This window comes from Populus trichocarpa, chromosome 11, assembly GCF_000002775.5.
Source record: "Populus trichocarpa isolate Nisqually-1 chromosome 11, P.trichocarpa_v4.1, whole genome shotgun sequence".
In the NCBI taxonomy this organism is placed as follows: Eukaryota; Viridiplantae; Streptophyta; class Magnoliopsida; order Malpighiales; family Salicaceae; genus Populus; species Populus trichocarpa.
In genome coordinates this window covers 18,524,407-18,548,378 of record NC_037295.2, presented here as the reverse complement: position 1 = coordinate 18,548,378, position 23,972 = coordinate 18,524,407, and the positions used below count along the sequence as shown (strand labels likewise).

Sequence of the window (23,972 nt, the reverse complement as noted above, 5' to 3'; positions counted from 1 at the left end):
GGTTTGTCGCACGTGTGTGGCATCACGACAATCGTCCACTCTTTTAAGTATCTGGAAATCGAAAAATAGAGCAGACAAGGAACTCTTGTCTTTTATCAGTGGAAAAGGGGAATGAGAGTCGCCACCTAGTATTTTGATCATTAGAAACCCTAATTGGTCTCAGGGATCGGGTATGGAGACTGGTTGTGTAAAGGGAAGGTATTAGCACCCCAAATATATCCTACCTAAGGTAAGCTGCATTGTTTAATCATCTGAAAAAAAAAAAAAAACTAAGGTCTTGTTGTGTTTTCTAATTATTGGTCTATCTATGGGTTAAAAAAAAGTCCTACTCGATAAAGAGGTCCTTATCTTATCAAGTAAAAACCTAATCGTTCTAATGTTTGTAAAAAAATACATTTTAACATCGCGAATACGCTTTACATATAAATTCATAATCTCAGTTACTAAAAAAAACAAAAATAGTTTTTGGGTATTTTTAAAATATTGGCTTAGTTCTCAAGGCTTTAATAAACTAGTTATTAAAGCCAAAATACATGCTAAACATTTTCTGTAATTGTTTTTGTTGTATGAAAATCCAATATGATTTTTTTTTTTGAGAGACTTGGCCGTATGCATTAAAAAAAATATATTTTTTTTATATATAATTTTTTTGCAACATTTCAAAGAAAACCAGGTATTTTAATATCGGATCTATATCTTTACAGTATAAAATACAAATCGGTATTAACCTAAAATGATAAAAAAAAAAAACTTGTGAGAAAATCCCATAGAAGTTTTTCAAAGGATTTGGAAATTTTTTTTTAATTTTTTTAATATATTATATTATATTATATAACATTATTATATCAATATATTGGGATTGGCTGGGTCCAATTACATTAGGCGGAGCCCATCCCAAATGGGCCGAAATCGACCTAGAATAAATTAGGCTGAGTTCGGCCCAAGGTATTGGGGTTGGGTTGATTTGGCCCACCATATGTTTTTTTTCCTTTCAGATTGGGTCGGACCCGACTCATCCATTTTGGTCTGGACCGGCATTGTCCGACCTAGTTAACAGTGGAGCAGCTTTTCATTGTTTGCTCTACAGGGCAGTGGAGACGGGAAAATGAGCAGAAGAAGAAGGAGAAGAGGGGGGCCTGACTTGCTGACGGTGCTGGTGGCTCTCGATGGCGGTGATGTCGCGGTGGACGACTTTTCCAAATGATGATTCTTCTTCTTCTTTTCCTTTGTTTCTGTGTGTTTCTTCTTCCCTCGGTTTTTTTTCTTTTATTTCTCCACCCTTTTTCTGTATTTCCTTTTCCTTTGCTTCTTGTTCCTTCCCAATCCCTCTGTTTCTCTCCTCTCTGTCTCTGTTTCTCTATTTTTTATCTTTGGTTTGTTTTGTTCTTTTTCTTCCCTCCTTCTCTCTGTTTGAGTCTCTCTCTCTTTCGTCTCGCTTTTCTGTTTCCCCTGTTTTTTCTTTTTCCCCTGCTCTCGGCCTGTTGAGTGGGGTATTTATATGATAGGGGAAGCAAGAGCTTCCCTACCTTTGTCCAATCATGGAGACAAGGTAGAGTGGCTAGGGTGGCCTCTATGCAGTCGCTTCAGCCGCAGAGTATGATTTCCCTGTCCAATCTTCATCATGGTGGCAAGTGAGGGGCGTGAGTTGTGTCAGGGGAGAAAGAGGGAATATGGGTGCTGCAAAGGAGGGGAAGAAAAACCTTCTTCCCTTGCCTTTGAACGTCAGGGAAGAAGAAGATATACAGTGTCGTTCAAAACAACACCGTTTTGGTTTTTTTTTTAACAGTATATGAAAGTGTGTTGTTTTGAACAAAACGCGCTGTTTCATATAAAAGAAAATAGCGCCAAAATATGTTAATTTCCAAATCAATCCTCAATTTTTTGATTTATTCACTTTAGCTATAATGATATGTATAATATGATTGGAAGATGTGTTTAATTAATTAAACATTTAAAGTCTAAAAGTTTGACTATATTGCATGGAATATGAATCATTCAAATTTATATAATCCCATTGTAATATCACAAGTAAATATCTCACTGCACAAAACCAGCTAGAAAATAATTTAATTTCCTGTTGATTGTTCATAGCTCCTCTATAAAAGAACTCCTTGAGACATCAATTCTTAAAGGCAAGCCAGAGAGGCAAGAAAGCAGGAAAAATGGTGCCTTCAAGATCTTCCATACTTTCAATACTTGTGGTCCTACTCCTTTCCTTTTTCCACTGTCTTGTATGCTCCACAAAACTCTTCTTTCACTAGTGTCTTACAATCTTCTGCTCAAAACCTCAGGTTCACCTTGCCTCCAGTACCGAAACCCGAGTTTATCTTCACTCCTTTACAAGAATCTCACATCCAAGCTGTTGTTATTTGCTCGAAGCAGCTTGGAATTCACATTAGAGTCCGTAGCGGAGGCCATGATTATGAGGGACTCTCTTATGTATCAGAAATTGAGACATCTTTCATTGTTGTAGACCTTGCAAAGCTACGGTCTATCAGCGTTGATTGAGCACAACAGCGCGTGGGTTCAGGCGGGAGCCACGAATGGCGAACTTTACTACAGAATTTCTGAGAAAAGCAAAAAATTTTAAATGTTGGAGGTTCAAATCTGGTATATATATATATTGAATGATCCGTTGAATCTTGGACTATATAATATGATATATTTCTCCATCATTAAAACTCTAAAAAAACTGACTCTTTATAATAAATTGAAGCAGGTTAGTATATTTATTTATTCAACATGATATATTTATTTATTTCATATGACAACAAATTTGCATGCAAATAGTTTAGTTGGTCAGTGTGCATATTTAAATATTATTTTAAATATTATTTTTTAATATTAATAATTTTATTCAACTAGCTATATGTATATAATATGAAATTAAAATAATAATACTAATAATAAATTGTTCATAAAAAATCGATTCATATGTTTTTTTAATCTTAAATTTTTTAAATAAATTCTGAACTTGACTTTGTTATATTTATGATATTTTTTGTTTTAATCACACATAAAATATGTATGTACTATTTTGAAATTTTTTATTAACTTGATGTAACAATCAGAAAATACTTATTTAAGTAGAAACAATAATTCTAGTTAAAAACTATGCATTCATTGAAATAAACAAGAAATACAGTAAAAAGAATTATTATGATGAATTTTTTTTCAACACTTCTCTAAAACCTAAATATTTTTTTTATGTATAGAAATTGTTTTATTCTCAGCAGAGTCATGCATACAAATAAGTAAATTATAATCATTAAAACTTGAACTTTACTATATATATATAAAACCACAACTACTCTCTTTGTGTTTTGGGAGACGATGTCAGGTTGAAGCATCTCAAGGAGCTGCAAGAAAGGTACGTTTTTCTTTTCTTTTTTTACTGATTTAGAGCTTAAGGATTGGACTGGACTTGTCAGATAGACTATAGTGAGCATCTCAAAATGGGCTACAACCCATTTAGTAAATCTGCGTCATTTGAACCTTTATTGTTACAATAAAATAAATCATTATTTGGATATTTGTGCCTATCCTCAAAATGGGATAAAGCCCATTTGGTAAATCTTTTTTGTTATTACAGATGATGAAGGAAAAAAATTCAAGATTCTTTTTTTTTTTTAATTTTTCTTTTCAAAGATTAGAGTATTTATAATTTAGGTTTTCACATGATGAGATTAAATCTCTTTGGTGTGCTTTGAAACACACAATCTAATTTAAAACAAATTCTTCTGGGATTTTTTAATGAAAACTTAAACTAATAATATGAAGAGTAAATTTACTTATCACATGAATTAAGGTCTAAAATGTTGATAGATGCATTTTTGAGGTTAATTTCATTTTGGACCCTCAACTTTATATTTTAAACATTTTAGTCTAATTTTGATTGCACCATTTATAGGGATTTTTTTTAATATCCCTTGTTAATCTTGTCTTCACGAATGGATTTAGGGGTGGCCTTGGCGCTCCCCAAGTTTAAAGAATTTCTCAAATCCTCCCTCAAAATCAAAATTATAATTTGCCCCCTCCACTTTGCTAAATCTATATTCGGCCTTCCTTGTCCTCCAAACACTAGACACCCAAAATTAAATACTTGATTATTCATATATTGAATGCTTATTTTTGTGTCATTATACAAGTTTTTTCTCCGAGGAGTCAAGTTTTTCTTTTATAGTATACCTCAAAATTATTTTTCGTGATGTTAAAAAAATTCTGGAAATAACTTGGACTTTCATCCCAAATGGTCCTCAAATAATTGATATCTGCAATTAATCATCAAATGTCTGAAAAATTGAGATTTATGTTTTTTTGATCCAAAACATGTTTTTCAACCTATTCTTGATATAAAAAAAAAAAAACATTTTAGAAACCGTGATAAACCCGGCCTAGCCTATTCATAGCCTTAAAAAACCAAAAAATCATCTCATGAATCAAAATCAACCTGAAACCAAAAATCAAACCAAGCTCAGATTTGTTTTGTCACAACGTTAAAAGGTAAAAAAAAAAAAAAACATCTTATATAAACTTCCCTCATCAAATGAAATCATTTGACATAAATATCGACCATTTTGGAGGCCTAAATTAGTCTCAACATTATCTCTCTATCACTAGAACTTAGTGACCTCTTTCTCTCTCCCCCCTTTCTAAACCAGGAACTAAAAAATAATAAAAATAAACTTTTATACTAAATTAAATTGGAAAAAAATCAAGGCATAAAAATTGTATAATTTGTGTTATTTTTAAAGTTAAAGGATCAAAGTGTATCTTTTCCAAAACTTCTAGCGAGCCATCTATATTTGGTGCCTTTTTAATTTTGATCCCTATTCTTCCACTTCATCATGTGCCTAAAAAATCCGAATTAATTGGCTTTCAATCAGAATCAAATCGTACAAAATAAAATTTTAAGAACTAAAATAAAATTTTAAAAAATAAACAGGGTCATCTATAATATTTTATAGTCGAGGTTGCTACAAGATGATTTGGTTTTTTCTGGACATCGTTTTCTTGGGGCTTCACAAGTTGTTATTTTATTTGATGATTTTAATTCAATGATGGCAGCTTTTGATATATAATAATTTATCTCATTGGAACAAGTTGTTCGACAAGGTTAGGCCATTAATGGCCAGAATGGTGCAAGAGAAATTCTAAAGGTTAGTTTGAAGACTAATCTTCAGTAATGTTATTTGGAGTATTTGGTTGTTAAGAAACAAAATTAATTTTGATGAGATAACTATAAACTTATTTGATTATTTCTCCATCTCGATTATTTTGGAGTATTTGATTGTTAAGAAACAAAATTTTTAATAGTGTTACTTTTTCTCGTCGAGTTGCTATTTGATTGCTTATTTTGGATTCAAACTTCACTTATACAAGAAATGATATTTTAAGATCTTCTGATGACATTAAATTATGGTATAATAAAAAAATCTTAGATAATTTCTTTGTTTTTATTGAAACAGATCAGTTTTTTTTCTATTTTTTTTATGTCCCTGTATTTTATTTTGATTATTGATTTTGTAGTCTTTTCAATATACTCTCTATTATTATATATATATATATATATATATATATATATATATATATATATATATATATATATAAAGGTTAGGCCATGGACAAAATCAGATTAATTGTGCAATTGACAAATTAGCTTGGGTGAAATGTATACCTGCTTAGATGTCATTTACTAGTTTTCAAGTTAAACCCAGCTCAGTGGACGCTTTTCATCCTGGCCAAATTTGAGATTACATGCGGCTTTAGGCAACTTTTCAAATTTGATTGCTTCGACTACTTGCATGCATGCACCTTGTCATATTAAACTTTTCAAAAGATTGACTGTAAAAGAAATTCATCATACGTACAATGCTAGCAGTATTATCCTAATAGTTTTAAGATCTTTTACATGTGAGTATTTTGTTTGTAAGATATGACAGAGAGCCAATAATTCTTTGCGCAACTGCTAATTTTCAATAATGCTGTTTTTACGGGTTAAAGTCAAAAAGAAACTTAATTCTCAATAAGATATAAAAATATTGTTTTTACTTATCATCCTCTATGACGGAAAGGCATGTCACGTTTGATTTGATTAACATTGGATTGTGATTAAATTGGTTAAAAGGTTGTTAAATCGTTATAATGAGATTAGATCTAATTAAAAGGTTTTTTTTTTAATTAATGTGGTTATCCAGGCCAGATTATATATATTTCAACTAATTTCACGAGTTTTAAAGTTAACGACCATCTAAAAAATCTTAAAATTAGCTCATGAAGTTGCAGTTTTATTAATTTTCTGATTAATTTTGAATTTTTAGTTTTATTTTTGGATTCCATGCTACTTTCTATTTGAATTAAAACTTGACTATTTATATTTTGTAAAGGTTAGTTTCAAGCCTATTAATTGAATTGTAATTTTTTTTTTAGGGTAGAATATTATTAAAAGAGATGATAAAATCATGAATTCGAGTCTGTCTATGATTTTTCTTTTGAAAATTCTGGTTTCTTTATTCTTACATTTCTTTAGCTGCGTCTCCAAAACAATTATTCTAAATGTTTTAGGCAACTTTTCAATTTGATTGCTTTGACTACGTGCCTTGTCATTTCAAACTTTTCAAAATTATTATATTATATAAAAAGCTAGAAAACGCGAGAAAAACACGTTTTCTTCATGAAACCTATGAATTGTTACAATATTTTTTATATTGTTTTTTTAACACATGTTTTTTTTTTCTTTTCCTTTATTATTTGTTTTTTTATTATGATTTTTTTTATTTTTTTTTATTTTAAGGATAAAATATTAAAAAAATAATAAAATCATGAATTAGAGTCTATCTATGATTTTTATTTTGAAAATTTAAGACTACTGACCGAATTTAAGATTACTTATTTCTAAATGTTTAAGATTACTTAAGATTACTGACCGAATTAATTTTTCTTTTGATAATAAAATCATGAATTGTAACACTTGTCAAACTGACCGAATTTAAGATTACTTATTTCTAAATGTTTCAGGCAACTTTTCAATTTGATTGCTTTAACTACGTGCCCTTGTCATTTGAAACTTTTCAAATTATTTGATGAAGTATATATAAAAAAAATTTAAAGGATACTGGAAATCATAACCTAGTTCATAAATTTGGCATCCTAGCCTGGCTTACCCGATTCACAAGTTTGACGAGTTTACCCACCGATAGAATATGTTTTTTTGCTTTTGTTTATGATCTTTTAATTTTTTTTAATTTTTTTTATTTCATCATTGAATATTGAATTGGTTAGGAAATGAATTGTATTATTGATTCTTGTTTGCTTTCTATGGATAATTGTCTCAAATAAGTGTCTTTTTATAGGTTGGTACTCAATTTTATGAGCATCTATTTTTATTATATAATTAAATAAAAAAGGTTTATAAGAAAAAGTTACTAAACCTAATAGAGTTCATGACCCGGGTCGCGGGGGACCGAGGTCGATCCAATCTGTCATTGTCTTAATATTTAAAAAATAAAATTATCATAATTTTTTTTTTAAAGTTAACTAGTCACGTTTTTATTGATCATCAATGTTACATTTAAACCTATAAAATTAATCGATTTAAGTCAAGCTAACTCTCACATGGTTTAATTAAAAACTTGAGTTAAGCAAGAGTTGAGTCGAAAGGTTTCAAAATAAACCCTCTTGATCAGGTTTAATAACATTGTTAAAAAAAAATTCTCTGTGCTCTTAATGTTTTATTTACATTTTTTCAAAAAATCAATCTACCCGAAATGGAACAAAGACCAATATACTAGTTTCTAGCAATATCATCCTCACCTTATAACGTATTACTGTTATTTGTTGTTATAAAAAGAAGTGAGTATTTTCTTTTAAAATTTTACTATAGTCTCCCACTCGCAAATAATTCTTTGTGCAATTGGTATTACTATAGTTAATTTTCAATAATGTTGTTTTAGTTACACATATTCCAATTTTAAAGTTACTTTAAGTGAACTTGATTAACTATTCAGGTTAAGAATAGTTAATGATATCAATGACAACATTGTTATCAACAATTCCATGAAAATTGATTAGTTATTCCTGATGTGAAAGCTAATGATATCAAGAATCTTTGACATCAACATTCTCGGAGATATTTCAAAGTTTTATGGAAATTTTATTAACTATTTCATGTTAGAAATAGTTAATGACATCAATGAGTTGTATTAATATTGACATTTGCGACAAACTTGATTAGTCGGTTCTAATAAGAGCGACTAATGATACTAATGATATTTATTAGTATCGACATTACCGTCCTAAGATTTGGGGAAGAAGAGATTTGATTAGCAATTCTATTGAGGATAGTTGATGGTACCATTAAATTGGTAGCGACATTTTTTAAGAAATTATCCTTCAGCATTAACATATGACATTGGTTGGAAAATTTAGAAGTGGAAAAGAAAGTGTTAGTAAATCCAGAAGGAATAAATCCAAAAATATTAAAAGGGGATTAGATGGCAAATTGTAAAGAATATGATAGTATGTAGCCTTAAATATATATATTTTGACTATTAATGTTAGTATTGCTTTTATGATAATTATTTTTCAATCTTATATTTGTTTCAGGTCCATCATATTCACGACAAGAGTAATATTTTCGATCCTCTATCTTTTCTGTCATTTATTAGAACTAAACAAATACTAATGTATTTTGTATCTAAAGAAACTATTATGACTTAAATTGTAATAATATCTTTTAAATAAAATGTCTGAACATAATTTATATTAATTATCATGTATTCATAATTTCCATGTATGTCTATTTTTTTTTCTCATTTAAGTACTAATTAATACTCATTGTTATTATTTGGATATTAGAAAAATTATGATTGTATCAATAAGCGTTGATGAAAATTGAGATTCAGGATGATTGAGTCGTGATTGAATAATAATTAATAAAAATACATATGTTGTTTGCCAATAACTTGGATCTTTCCGGTATAGAGGAGACTGTGCTAAAATTTCAATAGAAATTTTGGTGAACCTTTTATGACTTTGTTTTTTTTTTAAAAAAAGATTTACCATGTTTTTTTTTCCTATAATATTATTGGTGTGTTGTAACTGTAATTGAGATGTTACAATTTAGTATCAAAGCATTTGGTGGAAAATTCAAGGATTGGAATATTGATGTGAATTTGAAAACATATTGCAGAATGGTTCGTACACAACAAATATTGCAGAATGGTTCGTACACAACAGGGAGCCAGGACTGATCCTTCTATACAGAGAAGAGGGTATAATTCATTGTATGGTAGTGAACCATAGGGGCATCCATTGACGGATACTGCCTCCCACCTACATGCAGTGTCAGCTCACTTTGAGAAGGGTGAAGCAGCAGAGCATCAGGATGATTCTGCATCCCATCAGGCAAAGGTATCGTTGCCCGAGGCAGCAGAGGGCCAGAGACAAGATGATAGACCCCCACCGATGAAGATTGATCCCATTAGGCATTATATTTTGGTTCAATCACCTACTCCTATATCTTCCGTGAAAGTAATTGCATGACAGATTGCATGGCTAAACAAGGAGTGCAGAGATCAAGTGATTTTGTTGCCTGGCTTTGACTACACTTTTTTTTTTTTATGGCCTTGCTCTTGTGTCTTCTCCCACTATGTCTTTGAGTTATTTTCGTTTTTTGTTTTGTAGAGGATTGTTTAGCTTCGAGCTCATTCAGATGGCTATTTTAAGGTTTTCTTTGCTTTTGTTTTTCTTATTCTGCGCTTTATTCTATTTATGGCTTTTTGCCATAGTAAGATATTGTGTAGTTTCTGTACTACTCCCGCCAGGCTTTGGCGTTTAAATAATATACACATCTTTCCAAAAAAAAAAAAATAGACCCCACCGATGGCGCTGATAGTTGTGCCTAACCTATATTCATATCTTACCTTCATGGAGCAGCTAGTTATGAAGATACACAGGCATTGACAGCTAACAAAAACCTATAGACAAGAACACTGTTTTGTATTTGTGGCCAATTCCGACATCGATTCGGAATACAGCCTTCCGTATCCTCTCCTTTCTGCTGACGTTGGCTCACGTATTATCAATAAAAAAATATACCCTTCCCAAATGCAAGAAAGTTATGCAAGACAGTTTGACACGTTTAATTAACTAAAACTTCCAATAGACACGTGCATGTTTTGGCCAATCAAATATGTTTCATGAATGGTTAATTATACACGTCTAATATCTAAATCAATTTAATAATTTAAACAATGAGGTGTGATTTCAATATATAAATTATATTATTTTTTTATATATTCTTTTAAGTTAAAACCTTTTAATCTAGAAATTTATACATACTCACATTACCTTGTGCTTAATTTTTATCAAATAAATATGATTAATGAGATTCAAACTTGTAACCGCTTAGTTATTAAGAATTTAATATCATATTAAATAACCATATTAATCCAATAACTTAAGCTATTAAATGAGATTTCAAAAAATAATTTATATTATCATCTAACAATATATATCCAAAAAAATTGACATAAAAGATTTAGATCACATATATATCAATTGTTTAGAATCACAATTCAATTCTAATGTCATAATTAAAAATTTAACTACAAAGAATTCAGAGTAATATTATATTTCTAGGATAATGTAATGATTAAACCAATTTACGATCAACTCCTCACAGATCCTCTATAAGAGCACCTTGAGACTTCAATTCTTGAAGACAACAAAGAAGCAAGAAAGCAAGCAAAATGGTGCCTTCAAGTTCTTCCATACTTTCAATACTTCTGGTCCTACTCCTATCTCCATTTATAGTTTCACATGCACTTCAGGATAGGTTTCTGAAATGTCTCTCAAGAACTTCAGAATCATCCTTTCCTTTTTCCACTGTCTTGTATACTCCAAAAAACTCTTCCTTCACTAGTGTTTTACAATCTTCTGCTCAAAACCTCAGGTTCACCTTCCCTTCAGTACCGAAACCTGAGTTTATCTTCACTCCTTTACAAGAATCTCACATCCAAGCTGTTGTTATTTGCTCTAAGCAGCTTGGAATTCACCTTAGAGTCCGTAGCGGAGGCCATGATTTTGAGGGACTCTCTTATGTTTCAGAAATTGAGTCACCTTTCATCCTTGTGGACCTTGCCAAGTTCCGGTCCATCAGCGTTGATATTGAGCACAACAGCGCGTGGGTTCAGGCGGGTTCCACGAATGGCGAACTTTACTACAGAATTTCTGAGAAAAGCAACACCCACGGCTTCCCAGCTGGTACTTGCTCAAGTTTAGGTATGGGTGGGCACATTTCAGGAGGTGCATATGGTGCCATGTTGCGAAAATATGGCCTTGCAGTCGACAATGTCGTTGATGCACATATAATTGATGTTCATGGAAGACTTCTAGACCGAAAAGCCATGGGCGAAGATCTTTTTTGGGCCATCAGAGGAGGCGCAGGTGGCAGCTTCGGAATCGTCACCGCCTGGAAGGTAAAATTAGTTCCTGTACCATCCGCTGTGACAGTATTCACAGTTACCAAGACGTTAGAACAAGGTGCAACTGAACTCCTCTATAGATGGCAACAAATTGCTGATCATCTAGACGAGGATCTTTTCATCAGAGTTCAAATTCAGACAGCTAATGTCAGTAGTCAAGGTAAAAGAACTATCACCACCTCTTACAATGCCATGTTTCTTGGTGACGCCAACAGACTTCTCCAGGTAATGAAACACAGCTTCCCTGAATTGGGTTTGACACGACAGGATTGTATCGAAACAAACTGGATCAATTCTACTGTATATATGTCAGGCTTTGCAAATAATACTCCTCCTGAAGTTCTCCTTCAAAGAATTAACATGGACAGGGCCTACTTCAAAGGCAAATCTGACTATGCCAGAAAACCCATACCTGAAAAGGCACTTGAAGGGTTGTGGGAGAAGTTATTTGAAGCAGAGAGTCCTCTAGTAGTGTTTACTCCTTATGGTGGAATGATGAACCAAATTTCAGAATCTCAGACTCCATTCCCTCATAGAAAAGGTACCAAGTTCATGATCCTTTACTGGTCCAGTTGGCAAGATGCAACGGAAAACGTTGCAAAGCATATAAATTGGACTAGGAAGGTTTACAGTTACATGACACCTTATGTCTCAAAGAATCCTAGGGAAGCATATGCTAATTACAGGGATCTTGATTTGGGCATGAACAGAAATTCTAACACAAGTTTTGTCGAAGCGAGTGCTTTTGGTACCAACTACTTCAAGGATAACTTCTACAGGTTGGTGCGTGTGAAGACCAAAGTTGATCCTGACAATTTCTTCAGGCATGAACAAAGCATACCACCTCTTTCACTACACATGAGATAAAGAAATTGAAGTGGAATTCATCGCCAGGGAAGCTTTGTTGGATCACTATGCTCACAAGTCATGATTGGAGCAGGGACTTTAATTTTTTTTTAATACTTCAGCTAAATAAAGAAATGTCATGTTGTGCAATCATGCTGTCTTGCGGTTTTTTTGTTATAAATAAAAGCTTTGCATTAAATAGTCCAATTTGTTGAAGAAGAATGTTGAAAAATGTTTAAAATAAAAATGATCAACAAGGAAACACCTTTCTTGAGGTTTGACGGTTTTGCCACTGTTTTCATCAATCTTACAAAGTTAAAATTAAAATTAAATTGAGAGAGAGAGAAAGAAAGATTCATGGTCCATTGTCCAATATATATCACAACTAGAAAATTATCAAATCCAAATAGAAATATTAATAAAAAAAACTCGTCAGTAAATCACAACGACTTTTATTGACGGAATATTTCCTTGTTATTTCTCTCAGTATACACTGATATAAATTTTTTGTCGGTGAATACTGAGAAAAATACAGTTGGAAATGAAGGATGTCGCACCCGACATCGCGGCGGCCCACAAATTAATCTCTTGGTTATGGAAAAAGAACAGATTTCTGGCATCCTAGTATTATGGTCACTAGGAACCCTAACTGGTCAATAGAGATTCTATGGTACGGGACTGGTTACGTAAAAGGGAAGATATTATCACCCCTTAAACGTTCTACCTGAGGCAGACTGCATTACTGATTTTGTCTTAAATTGCTAAACATTTATTCGCTTATGCTATGATGATTTTTTTATAATATTCCTGACTCTGGCGCCAGTGAAAATTCCACCACGAATAATTCCAACTCTGACGTTGGTAAAAATTCCCCCAGGAATAATTCCAACTCTGGCGTTGGTAAAAATTCGTAGCTATAAAAAAAATCAGTATATTTTCCTTTTTTATTCATGATCCTGATATCATTGAATAAGTTGATAAAAATATATTTTTTCTAAGACATGCAAAAATTTTTATTTCGACACTTTCTATTTTTTTATTTTTATTTTTTATTTTTTTGTTTTTTATATATATATTTTTTGGGCTGGACCCAGCCAGCCCGGCCTTACCCGCAGGCGTGCGTCACGCACGCCTGCTACAGCAACAACGTAATTAAATTTACAAGTATACAGTGTGGGCGAATTATCCTGCAAAGCTGGAGAGACTTACTTGGAAGCAGGGAGACAGAGACGTGATGGAGGGCTGGCCGGCTGGTGCTATTTTCTCCTCCTCTATTTTCCTCTTGGCGTTCCTCTAGTCTTCCTTCTCCCTGCCCTCTTTTTCTTTACTTTTATGGGTTCCTTCGTCTCCTCTGATCTCTCTCCCTCCCTCCCTCTACTGTGTTTTATTTTGTTCACTTTGTTTGCGTTCTAGGGACGAAAGCAAAGCTGGGAGCGCTGGCTTTTTGCTCTTTCCTTTTCTTAGTCTGTGCTTTCGATCCTCTGTCTCCTGGGTTTTTTTTCTGTGTTCTGGCTTTTTTTCTCTGGTTTTTCGTCCCCTTTTCAGTCCCAAATCTCCTCAGTTTTCCCCAGTTTTTCTTTCTTTAGTTTTTCCTTCCTCTCCCAGTTTTTTTTCTCCCCCCCTTTGAGGTTCTGTGATTCCCTCTCCTTTTATAAGGCCAGAACCGGTGGTAACGGCCGCCTCCTAAATGCCCTGTAACAGGTCGCCTTCAATGAGTAAGCGTTGCTGCCAACGGATGAAATGTCTCTGCCTTTAATGGCAGAGCCGTTGCAGAGGAAGAAGACGGTGAACAGTCGCTGCAAAACGACCCCGTTTTCTAGTTCTAAAGGCTGCTTTCAATTTGGTCCTTGGAATTCTTATAATTTTGCAATCAAGCCCCTGGTTAAAACATAATTGGATCCTTGCATTTCCGCGCCATTTTCAGGCTGGTCCTTGGATTTTAATGTTTGCAATTTGGACCCCAATTAAACCCCAAACTTTGATATTTCTTCAATTAAGTCCCTGATTACATTAATTAAATTAACTTATCAATTCTCCAATTAAACCCTTGATTGAATTAATTAAATTAATTCCAAGCTTAATTAAGTCTTAAAACTTATCAATTCTCCAATTAAAACCTTGATTGGATTAATTAAATTAATTCCAAACTCAATTAAGTCTCAAAACTTATCAATTCTTCAATTAAAACCTTGATTAGATTAATTAAATTAATTCCAAGCTTAATTAAGTCTTAAAACTTATCAATTCTCCAATTAAACCCTTGATTGGATTAATTAAATTAATTTCAACGTTTAATTAAACCCCAAAACTTCCAATCATGTTGCCTTTAACCCAAAATTTAATTCATTCTTCATTTATTTCATTTTACTTGTTTTTTCATCATTATCATCATTTTTTTATCCTTTTCAGTAAATAAAATAATAATAATAATTAAAATAAAATGGTCAAAAATTGGGTTATAACAAAGAAATAAAAAAAATAAAGTTTCATTTTTACAAACAAATTACCGAGAAAATATACTCTTTACTAATTCTCGTTGGTGAATCTATTGATAATATTTATGTTATATTTTGACAGATGACCCCCCTCTTCTCCCCCCTCATTTCTTCTTCTTTCTTTTTATTTTGTAGAAAACAACACAGAACACCCACATATTTTGTCACAAATCAAGCTATCATCATTACAAATCTAGTCACCCCACCAAGTCTGTCAGCAATCCTATTCTGGTTCAATTTTTTTTGAATATTCACCACATCAAGTAACAAAACTACCCGTTTTTTTTGTTGGAACCTATTTTTAAAATATTGATTTTTTTTTTTGCATTTTGATGTAGTATATGTAATTCATTTGTGTGTTTACTTGTTTTATAGCGTTTTCCCATAGAAATTTATTGTATGATTTGTGCATTATGGTTTGTTTAAAAAATTATATTTGTTTGCCATTTCATGAAAATGAGTTGAATTTTGTAACTTAGGTGTTTTATAATAAAATAAATTGTCATACTCGAACATCATGGTGGCCTTTAATTTTCTATCATAGAAAAAACAAATATCTGTCAGTTTTGGGCTGGATCTGGCCCAGCCGTATGGGCTGGGCTAGACCTAGAGGCCTAGCCTGGTCACTGGCCCAAACCAGTGACCCGGCATTGCCCTTTGTCCGCGTGCACGCATGAATTAATTCACACGTGCATGCATAGTGAAAGAGTAATTAAAATTGAGGGGGAAGGAAACGCAAAGAACTTACCTGGAGCAGATACTTTGTTGCTGGCAGTTCTGGAAGAAGATTGGCGCTCGTCTTTCTACTCTTGATATCCCCTCTCCTTTGCACAATGAGATTTTCTACTTATCTTCCCAGGATAATGATAAGGTCTGAGACTTTGTGATTTGGTCGAATTGGGACACCAACAGTCCTGCCATTGCTAGACTGTTGGTGGTGGTTTCCTTGACGTTTTAATGGCGTCTTGTGGGATGAAAGAGGACTTGAAACATGAGATGACCTTGGCTGTGGTGTTGGGTAGGGGGACACCATCATTTTGCTCTTCTTTCCCTTTTTCACAGGCGGATTTTCAGTTCTAGAGGAACAAGAAGAAGAAACAGTGCATGTAAAAATGACATCGTTTTCGACTGAGTTGGTCATTCTTCAATTTGGACACTGAAGTTCTGATATCTAGCAATCAGGCCCTTATTCAAGGAAATTTCTTCTTTTTTTTAACTTCTGCCCCTGGATTAATTGCAATTGCACCCTTGCATTCCAGCACTATTTACAAAACAGTCCTTGGTTTCTAATTTTGTTCTTAATAGACTCTTTAACTTTTAATTCTTTCAAAATTACCCCTGAAAAAAATCAATTAAACTACCTATTGTACCCCTACATTTTCACTTTGGTCCTTGGACTTTAATTCTTGTAATTTTGACCCAAATCAGCCCCAAAACTTTGGTATTTCTTCAAGCAATCCCCTGATTTCATTAATTAAACTAATCCCAAGTTCAATTAGGTCCCCCAACTTATCATTTCTTTTAATTTCTACCAAAATTGACTCCCAGATTTTTAATTTCACCATCATTAATCCTCAAAACTTTCAATTTGTGTTGTATTGATCCAAATTTTAATTTATTCTTCGTTCATTTCATTTTTGCCATTTCATTCAACTTCTTACTATATAAAAATAAAAAAGAATAAAATTTTTTGTTATGACATAAATAATGACTTATTTAATATGTACATTTCATATTTTATCAATTTTATTGTTAAGTTGAAAATCTCAACAAATTTGAAGGAATTTGAACTTTTGTAGAAAATTAATAATGATTTAAGGGTATTGTTAAAATAAATTGAATAAATATTAGTTAAACTAATGATAGCTAATTAGTTGTGCATCGATAATTTATTTAGTTCATATTATTAATTAATACGTGTTGTTGTTGCACATTTTTGGACCCCACGTGCTGGAGGTGGTGTGTACATCTTTTGAACCAAATACAAGATTTTAGTTCATGATGGTTGAGGAATTGACAAAAGCAGAGAAGAAAGAAGTTTTTTTCGAACCTTGTTTCAACTGTTTTCTGCTCTATTTATCCTCCCCCTTTTGCTGCTGAGATCATCAGGTTTCTTAGGCTAATTAGGAGTCTTTATAATGCTAAATTCTTTCCTTCTTTATCTGGTCTTTAAGGTTGAATAAATCCTTCAGAATTTGCACTAAAAAACTGATTCTGCTGTTGTCGCAATTCTGTTGTAATACCAATTTTGTTCCAATTTAGACTTTGATTCTGATTTGGTTTCGTGCAATATCTAACCATCCCAGCTATATTCCGTCATTCATGACATGTTAAAGAATTGACCTCACCTTTATTGGGTCTTAGAGCTCACTGTTCTTATGTTAGACTCTTAGTCAGATTGGGATGCTTGACATTGTCAGTTTCCGAATCAGATCAGGAGATCTTCTTGACCAACCAGATTGCGGCCAGATTCTGTTCTTCAAAACGAATTTATCTCACTTTGAACCCTTCATACAATTTGTAGTCCTATACGTTTATATGAATTTAGGTTTTTGAATCTCCTGATTTTGATATCAGAAGCTCAAGATATTCCCATTTGAATATCTAATGTGAAAGCAAAGAATCCCGTCGCGAGAAGGGTTCTAGCCCTAGTTCGCAGGTCTGATTCGAGGGATTACGGGTAATTTGAAGGACTTTTTTTTTTACCAAGGACTGACTTGAAAAGTGTTAAAATGAGGGATTTAATTGAAGATGAAATTAGAAGAAAATGGGCTGGTTTTTAAGAAGTTGAAGAGGGGGACTAGATGATCAGAAAATAACAGGAATTCTACCACGCCGGATAAGGAAATATGACTTTCCAGCATGGTACTGTTCATTTGTGTTTTGAACATTACCCCTCCCAGTCTAAAATTCTTTCCTTTTCTCTGCACAACCCTCCCTGTCTGCAATTCTTTCCTTATCTCTGCACAACTATTCCCATTGGTTTCCATGATTCTCTTGCCCGATTTTTGGAGCTGTAGATCACATTTTTTTTCCAGCTTCAATTTAAAGGAGACAACAGCTTTTGTGCCTCCTCTATGCCAGCTGTAAAATGACATGAAGAGAGGATCATCACCATCATCTAATGGCTGAGATTTTATCTCTAACACATATGGCTGGGATGAGGTGTTAATGTGGAAAGTAATGACTGATGATCACAAAATAAGAATCAAAATATCTTAGTTTTCTATTTTTGCTTCACTTGATCACCCGAGATTACATCCTAGAATTAATGTAATATTTGTTTCCTAATAAGAGCTAATGGCTACATAAACCTCCATTGCTGGGAGAAAAAAAAAAGGGACGAAAAAAAAGAGCAGGGGAGAACAAAGATTTTTTTTCTTTCATCCTTTCGTTATTGTGAAAGAAAGGAAAAGGAAAACAGAAAAGAAAAGAGAAGAAAACAAGAAGAAGAAAGGAGAAAGAGGCAGGCAACAGAACAACACAGTCGAAAGCAAGAAAAAACACAGAGGTAAAGGCGTCAATTCAACCAGCACACCTCACCTTCATCACCATCATCTTCGCCATCTCGAGAGAGAGCATCAGTAGAAGAGAAAAAAGAGACCAAAACCAGCATGGCCATCAATTTTTTTTTTCTCCAGAACAAGTGACCACCGGTCATGCGCAGAAGCTTCAGCGCCATCATTTTCGCTCGTCTCAGCGCCAGGTAAATTAGTGTGCAGGCCTTTGTGTTTACTGTTCAAGTGAATTATAATTCACTTGAACAGTAGTAGAGCAATGCATGTATAAGGAAACTCACGCGCACCTCTTATGTCCAGTCGGTTCACTAGTTTGGGCAAGTGACCCGGTTAGGCCTGCTGGGTTTAGCCCAACCACATGGGCGGAGTTGGACCCAGTCCAAAAAAGAAAGTGAGATTGGTGGTGTTCTCGTGTATTTATTTTATGGTTTGTATTTTTATATTGTGGAAATACAAATATGGTATTAAAGTACCTGGTTTTCCACGAAATGTTGCAAATATATATATGTCTGGAAAAACAAAAAAAAATGTTTTCTTGTGTGTTGCATACGGCCAATACCTAATATATTCTGAACATTTCTCTTAAAAAAAACAAATATTCGAAGTTTAAAAGAAAATGTGTTTTAGCATGGATTTCTTAACACACAAAAATTATTTTCTTGCATTCTGGATTTTATAACATGTTTGTAAAACTCCAAAGGATGTTAGCCAATATTCCAAAAATATAGAAATCTTATTTTTTGGGAACTCGTCTTTATTAACTATTAATATTTGGATAAAGAAATTTCAAAGGGGTTAATATCCAAAATATTATTAGGAATAATTTGTGATTATTCACTGTTAATATTTGGATAAAGAAACCTCAAGTGTTAATATCAAAAATATTTTTTTAAGAATAATAAGTCATTATCTTTTAATAATATAAGGACAAAGAAGCCAATGAAAGGTAAATGTCCAAAATATTGTTGAGAGTAACACAAATTGTTCATTTTTAACATAAAGGCAGATCTATGCCCAAATGTTATTTAGAACAATTTAATTGCACATCCTTGAAAGAAGCCTCAATTATAATTGGGTACATTTCAATTTTTATTCCACGGTTTATGAGTCATGAAAGTATGAAATATTAAGGCAAAAATGAGTTTTTAAAGCACCTTGACTTTCCTTAGATTTCTAACTTAGTTTTTTTTTTGGTTTCTCTTCCTTGCGATTTACAAGTCACAAACACTTGAAATATTAAGGGAAAAATGAACTTTTAAGCACATTGAAACTCTTTGAATTTCTATCTTAGCTGTCTTGTAATCCATGAGTTACAAATTTAGTTTGAATTAAACACAGATTTTAAGAGATCTACATTGGTTCTCCTTGGTATTTTGTAGACATACCTAATGTATGATTTACATTGGCCAAGGGTTCTTTCTTTTTAGACTTTGAGCCCAAGTTTGTTCATCATAGCAAATTTATCCTAGGAAAATTGATGGGATTAGAGAACATCAACACCATAGCAATTATAAGGCAAACTAAACATCAAGCAGCTTACCTTAGGTAGGGCGTACTAGGGGTGTTAAAACCTTCCCTTTACACAACCAATCCATTGCCTTAGAATCTCTAAAAGACCAGTTAGGTTTCCTAGTGACCATAATACTAGGTTGCGACTCCCTTATTCACAAAACAAAGACCCCGACATGATTCCCTGAAGACTTTGGTTCTAGTTAAAGGGGATCACCATAAGGGATCTCAGGTTAGCTCAACCACACATAGGATTTTGGTTTTGGTTAAAGGGGATCGCTAGAAGGGATCTCATGTTAGCGCAACCACACATAGGATTTTGGTTTTGGTTAAAAGGGATCGCCAGAAGGGATCTCACGTTAGCCCAACCACACAGACTTTCGTTCTGGTTAAAGGGGATCTCCAGAAGGGATCTCAGGTTAGCCCAACCACACACAGACTTTGGTTCTAGTTAAAGGGGATCGCCAAATGGGATCTTAGGTTAGCCCAACCACATATAGACTTTAGTTCTGGTTAAAGGGGATCGTTAGATGGGATCTCAGGTTAGCCCAACCACATAAAGACTTTAGTTCTGGTTAAAGGGGATCGTTAGATGGGATCTCAGGTTAGCCCAACCACACATCTCATGTTAGCGCAACCACACAGACTTTCGTTCTGGTTAAAGGGGATCGCCAAAAGGGATCTTAGGTTAGCCCAACCACACAGACTTTCGTTCTAGTTAAAAGGGATCTCCAGAAGGGATCTTAGGTTAGCCCAACCACACACAGACTTTCGTTCTGGTTAAAGGGGATCGCCAAATGGGATCTCAAGTTAGCCCAACCACATATAGACTTTAGTTCTGGTTAAGGGGGATTGCTAAAAGGGACCTCAGGTTGATCGAGTCGGGCATCTCACTTTTCTCTTGAAGCTGCCGCCCTTCCCCCCTTGCCTTTGCAAAGCAAACCAGTCCCCCAGATCTTCCACACCCAGAGCTCCCCTACACACCGGCCTCCACAAATCCACGACCGCTCTCACCTCTCTTTTACCAAGACCCGAACACCAACCTGCCCTCTCCCAGCCTCTCTATCTTCCCCTCATCCCTCTCTCGGTTGCAGCCCCTTCACCTGACCATAATGTCCCTCTCCATTCATTAAAACAAAACCAACGCCACAGTCCCTCTGCCAACAACTCCCTTTTCCACCCACTTAGTTGTCCTCCATTTTCGTGACAGCCCAGCCTTCACTTGACTTCGGCTCCTCATTTCCCTCCAGCAGCGCCCACAGACCCAACAACACCATAGTCTCCTCCTCATCAGCATCTTCTTCTTGGTCTCCTCAACAACGGCCAAAACAACAGCCACTAACCACCTGAAGCGAAGGAGAAGATGACGAAACCCATAGAAAAACAGATCTGCAATGAAACAGATCTAAAAGAGGAGAAGGGGGAGAAACAGATCTGAAAAAAGAAGAAAACAATAAGTCAATAATAACAATATTAATTTGTCATGGCAATCCTTTTAAGCTATGATTTTAGCTATTCTCTATCATATATCAGCATAGAGTTGTTATCAAGAACTTCACTAGTCCTTTGGCATTGAACCCACCCTAAACTAAAAATAGATAAATGACAGTTTGATTATATATATTGAGAAAAATATATTCGATGAGATTGATAATAAAGTTATTATGAAGCGGTTTTAAAATAAAAAAAAAACTTGAAAATAACAATTATAACGTAAGTTTTCTCATTTTAAAAGTATTTTTAAATTAATCTTATTTGATATAAATTAGTACATATATTTCAAATTGATTTCTCTATATAATACATGTCTATATAATACATAATATCAAGTATTTGTTCATAATTTACTCTCGTATTTAAAAATTCCTACTCCGCCGCCACTTAATGCATGCATGTCTTTCTACTGCTAAATTATCAGTTCTTGTTAATGGGTCCCTTACTCTAGAGTTCCAAGTCACACGAAGAATTCATCAAGGTGATTCGTTATCACCATTTTTGTTTAATATTGCGGTAGAAGGATTAGCAGTCTTGTTTCACTATACATCAGAGACTGGTTAATTCATAAGTCTAAAATTACAATGTGGAGAGTATTTCACTCACTTATAGTATATGTTTGCCAGTTCCCAATCCTTATTAACTGTAAAGCTAATTCTCTGATGGTTTGAATTGTGTTCTGGTCTCAAAATTAACTTTCATAATAGTTAAGTTGCTGGGATTAATCTTGATGATAACTATTGTTTAACTCTGGCAAACGCTGCATTTTATAGACAAACATGTTTGCCTAATGTATACCTTGGCATGCTATTGGGAGCTAATCCTATTAATAGACTATCTACCTGGAAGCCTGTTATAACAAAATTTCACAAGAGACTTTCATTATGGATAGGGAAGCTGTTTAGCCTTGTTGGGAGAATTTGTCTGATTAAAAGTGTCCTTAACTCCATGCCTCTTTATTTTATGTCAGTTTTCTTGATGCCAAAAGGAGTTTACAAAATAACTTCTATTAAAAGGCGATTTCTACGAGCAAGTGTTACTAAACAACGGGCTATATGCAAGGTGGAATAGAAGACAGTTATTAGAGCAAAGGATAAACAGGTTTGAGAATAAGCTCACTTTTAGGTAAGAACAAAGGTATGCTATTCAAGTGGTTGTGGAGGCTAAGCTTAACACCTAAAGCTAGCTGACAGGAGGTTGTATGCAGAATATATAGACCTATTTTATTGTGAAGTTGCACTAGTTATGTGGTGGGAAATGGGCTGTTTATTTCTTTTTGGAGTGATAGATGGTTGGGTGCGACTTCTCATAAACTTATGTTTCCAAGATTATATAAGATTTTAAGTGCATGAACAACAACAATATCAGAAATGGGATCATGGGTAAATGGTAATTGGGCATAGAATGTCAACTAGACGAGAACTCTATGAATTTTTGAAATTGAGCAAGAAATGTCTTCGCATCAGGTTCTTTAAGAGATGAAGCTAGCTTCATCATACTAAACCAGATTTGAAGGTGTGGACTCTTCGCAAAGATGAGAAATTTACAGTGAAATCTTGTAACACTTTAATTGATAGCATAGAGTGTAGTGGATCATGCTCTTTTCAAACACAGGTTTGAAAGTCCGCGGCTCCTCCAAAGATTCAGACTTTTATTTGGCTGGCCATTCAATATAAATTGTGTACAAGATCTTAATTTCTTATGTCATTGTCATCTCTTATCCTTGGTTTAGTCCTTTTGTCTATTTCGTACAATGGTTATAGAAACCTCAAACTATTGGTGTGTTCCACACACACTTGATGAGCTACGTACTGCATCAATGGCCAATGATGATTAAAGGCGGGTTTCAGAGGAAGGCGTTAATCGCAACTACTCTCTTTTGGTATTCCTTGGAGCATGTGATTAACAAGAAATAATTTGGTTTTCAATGATGTTAAACCAGATTTGAACTTATGCTTTTCTCTGGCATTTTTCTTATCGCTTTTCAAATTGATTACGTGCGGCTTTAGGCAACTTTTCAAATTGATTGCTTCGACACGCGCGTGCATGCAGTATTAAACTGTTAATTTTAGCTTTTCAAAAGATTGACTTTAAAGGAAATTCATCATACATTTATGCGCGCTAGCAGGATCATCCTCATAATTCTTTGCGCAACTGTTAATTTTCAATAATGTTGTTTTAAAGTCAAAGAAGAGACTTGGTATAAACCACACAACCTCATAATTCTTATAGAAGAATAGCTCATGAAGTTGCAGTTTTATTAGTTTTCTAATTAATTTTGATTTTTTAGTTTTATTTTTGGATTACATGCTACTTTCTATTTGAATTAAAACTCTGACTATTTATGTTTTGTAAAGGTTAGTTTCAAGCCTTTTAATAGAATTGTAATTTTGTTTTGACGATAGAATATTAAAAGAGAAAATAAAATCATGAATTGGAGTCTATCTATTATTTTTCTTTTGAAAATTCTGTTTTCTTTTTTCTTACGTTTCATTAGCTGCGTCACCAAAACGCTTGTCAAACTGACCGAATTTCAGATTACTTATTTCTATATGTTTCAGGCAACTTTTCAATTTGATTGCTTTGACTACGTGCCTTGTCATATCAAACTTTTCAAAATATTG

At 33.6% G+C, this 23,972-nt stretch overlaps 2 protein-coding genes and 1 long non-coding RNA gene across 3 annotated transcripts in view; 2 read left to right on the top strand and 1 right to left on the bottom strand.

Moving 5' to 3' along the window:
* LOC18103495 (berberine bridge enzyme-like 13) overlaps positions 1-23,972 on the top strand; it is a 137,298-nt gene that overhangs the window by 108,083 nt on the left and 5,243 nt on the right. The window lies entirely within an intron of this gene.
* Positions 1,976-11,109, bottom strand: LOC127904023 (uncharacterized). The gene is made up of 2 exons (XR_008056825.1): positions 10,961-11,109; positions 1,976-2,297 (listed from the first exon to the last, which is right to left on the bottom strand). It is a non-coding gene; the product is annotated as an uncharacterized LOC127904023 (long non-coding RNA).
* LOC18103482 (berberine bridge enzyme-like 13) overlaps positions 10,709-23,972 on the top strand; it is a 32,514-nt gene continuing 19,250 nt past the window's right edge. The window contains exon 1 of the mRNA XM_052445453.1: positions 10,709-12,429. Coding sequence (XP_052301413.1) covers positions 10,752-12,353 — 1,602 coding nt within the window. The 5' untranslated portion in view covers positions 10,709-10,751 and the 3' untranslated portion in view covers positions 12,354-12,429. The remainder of the gene's footprint in view (positions 12,430-23,972) is intronic.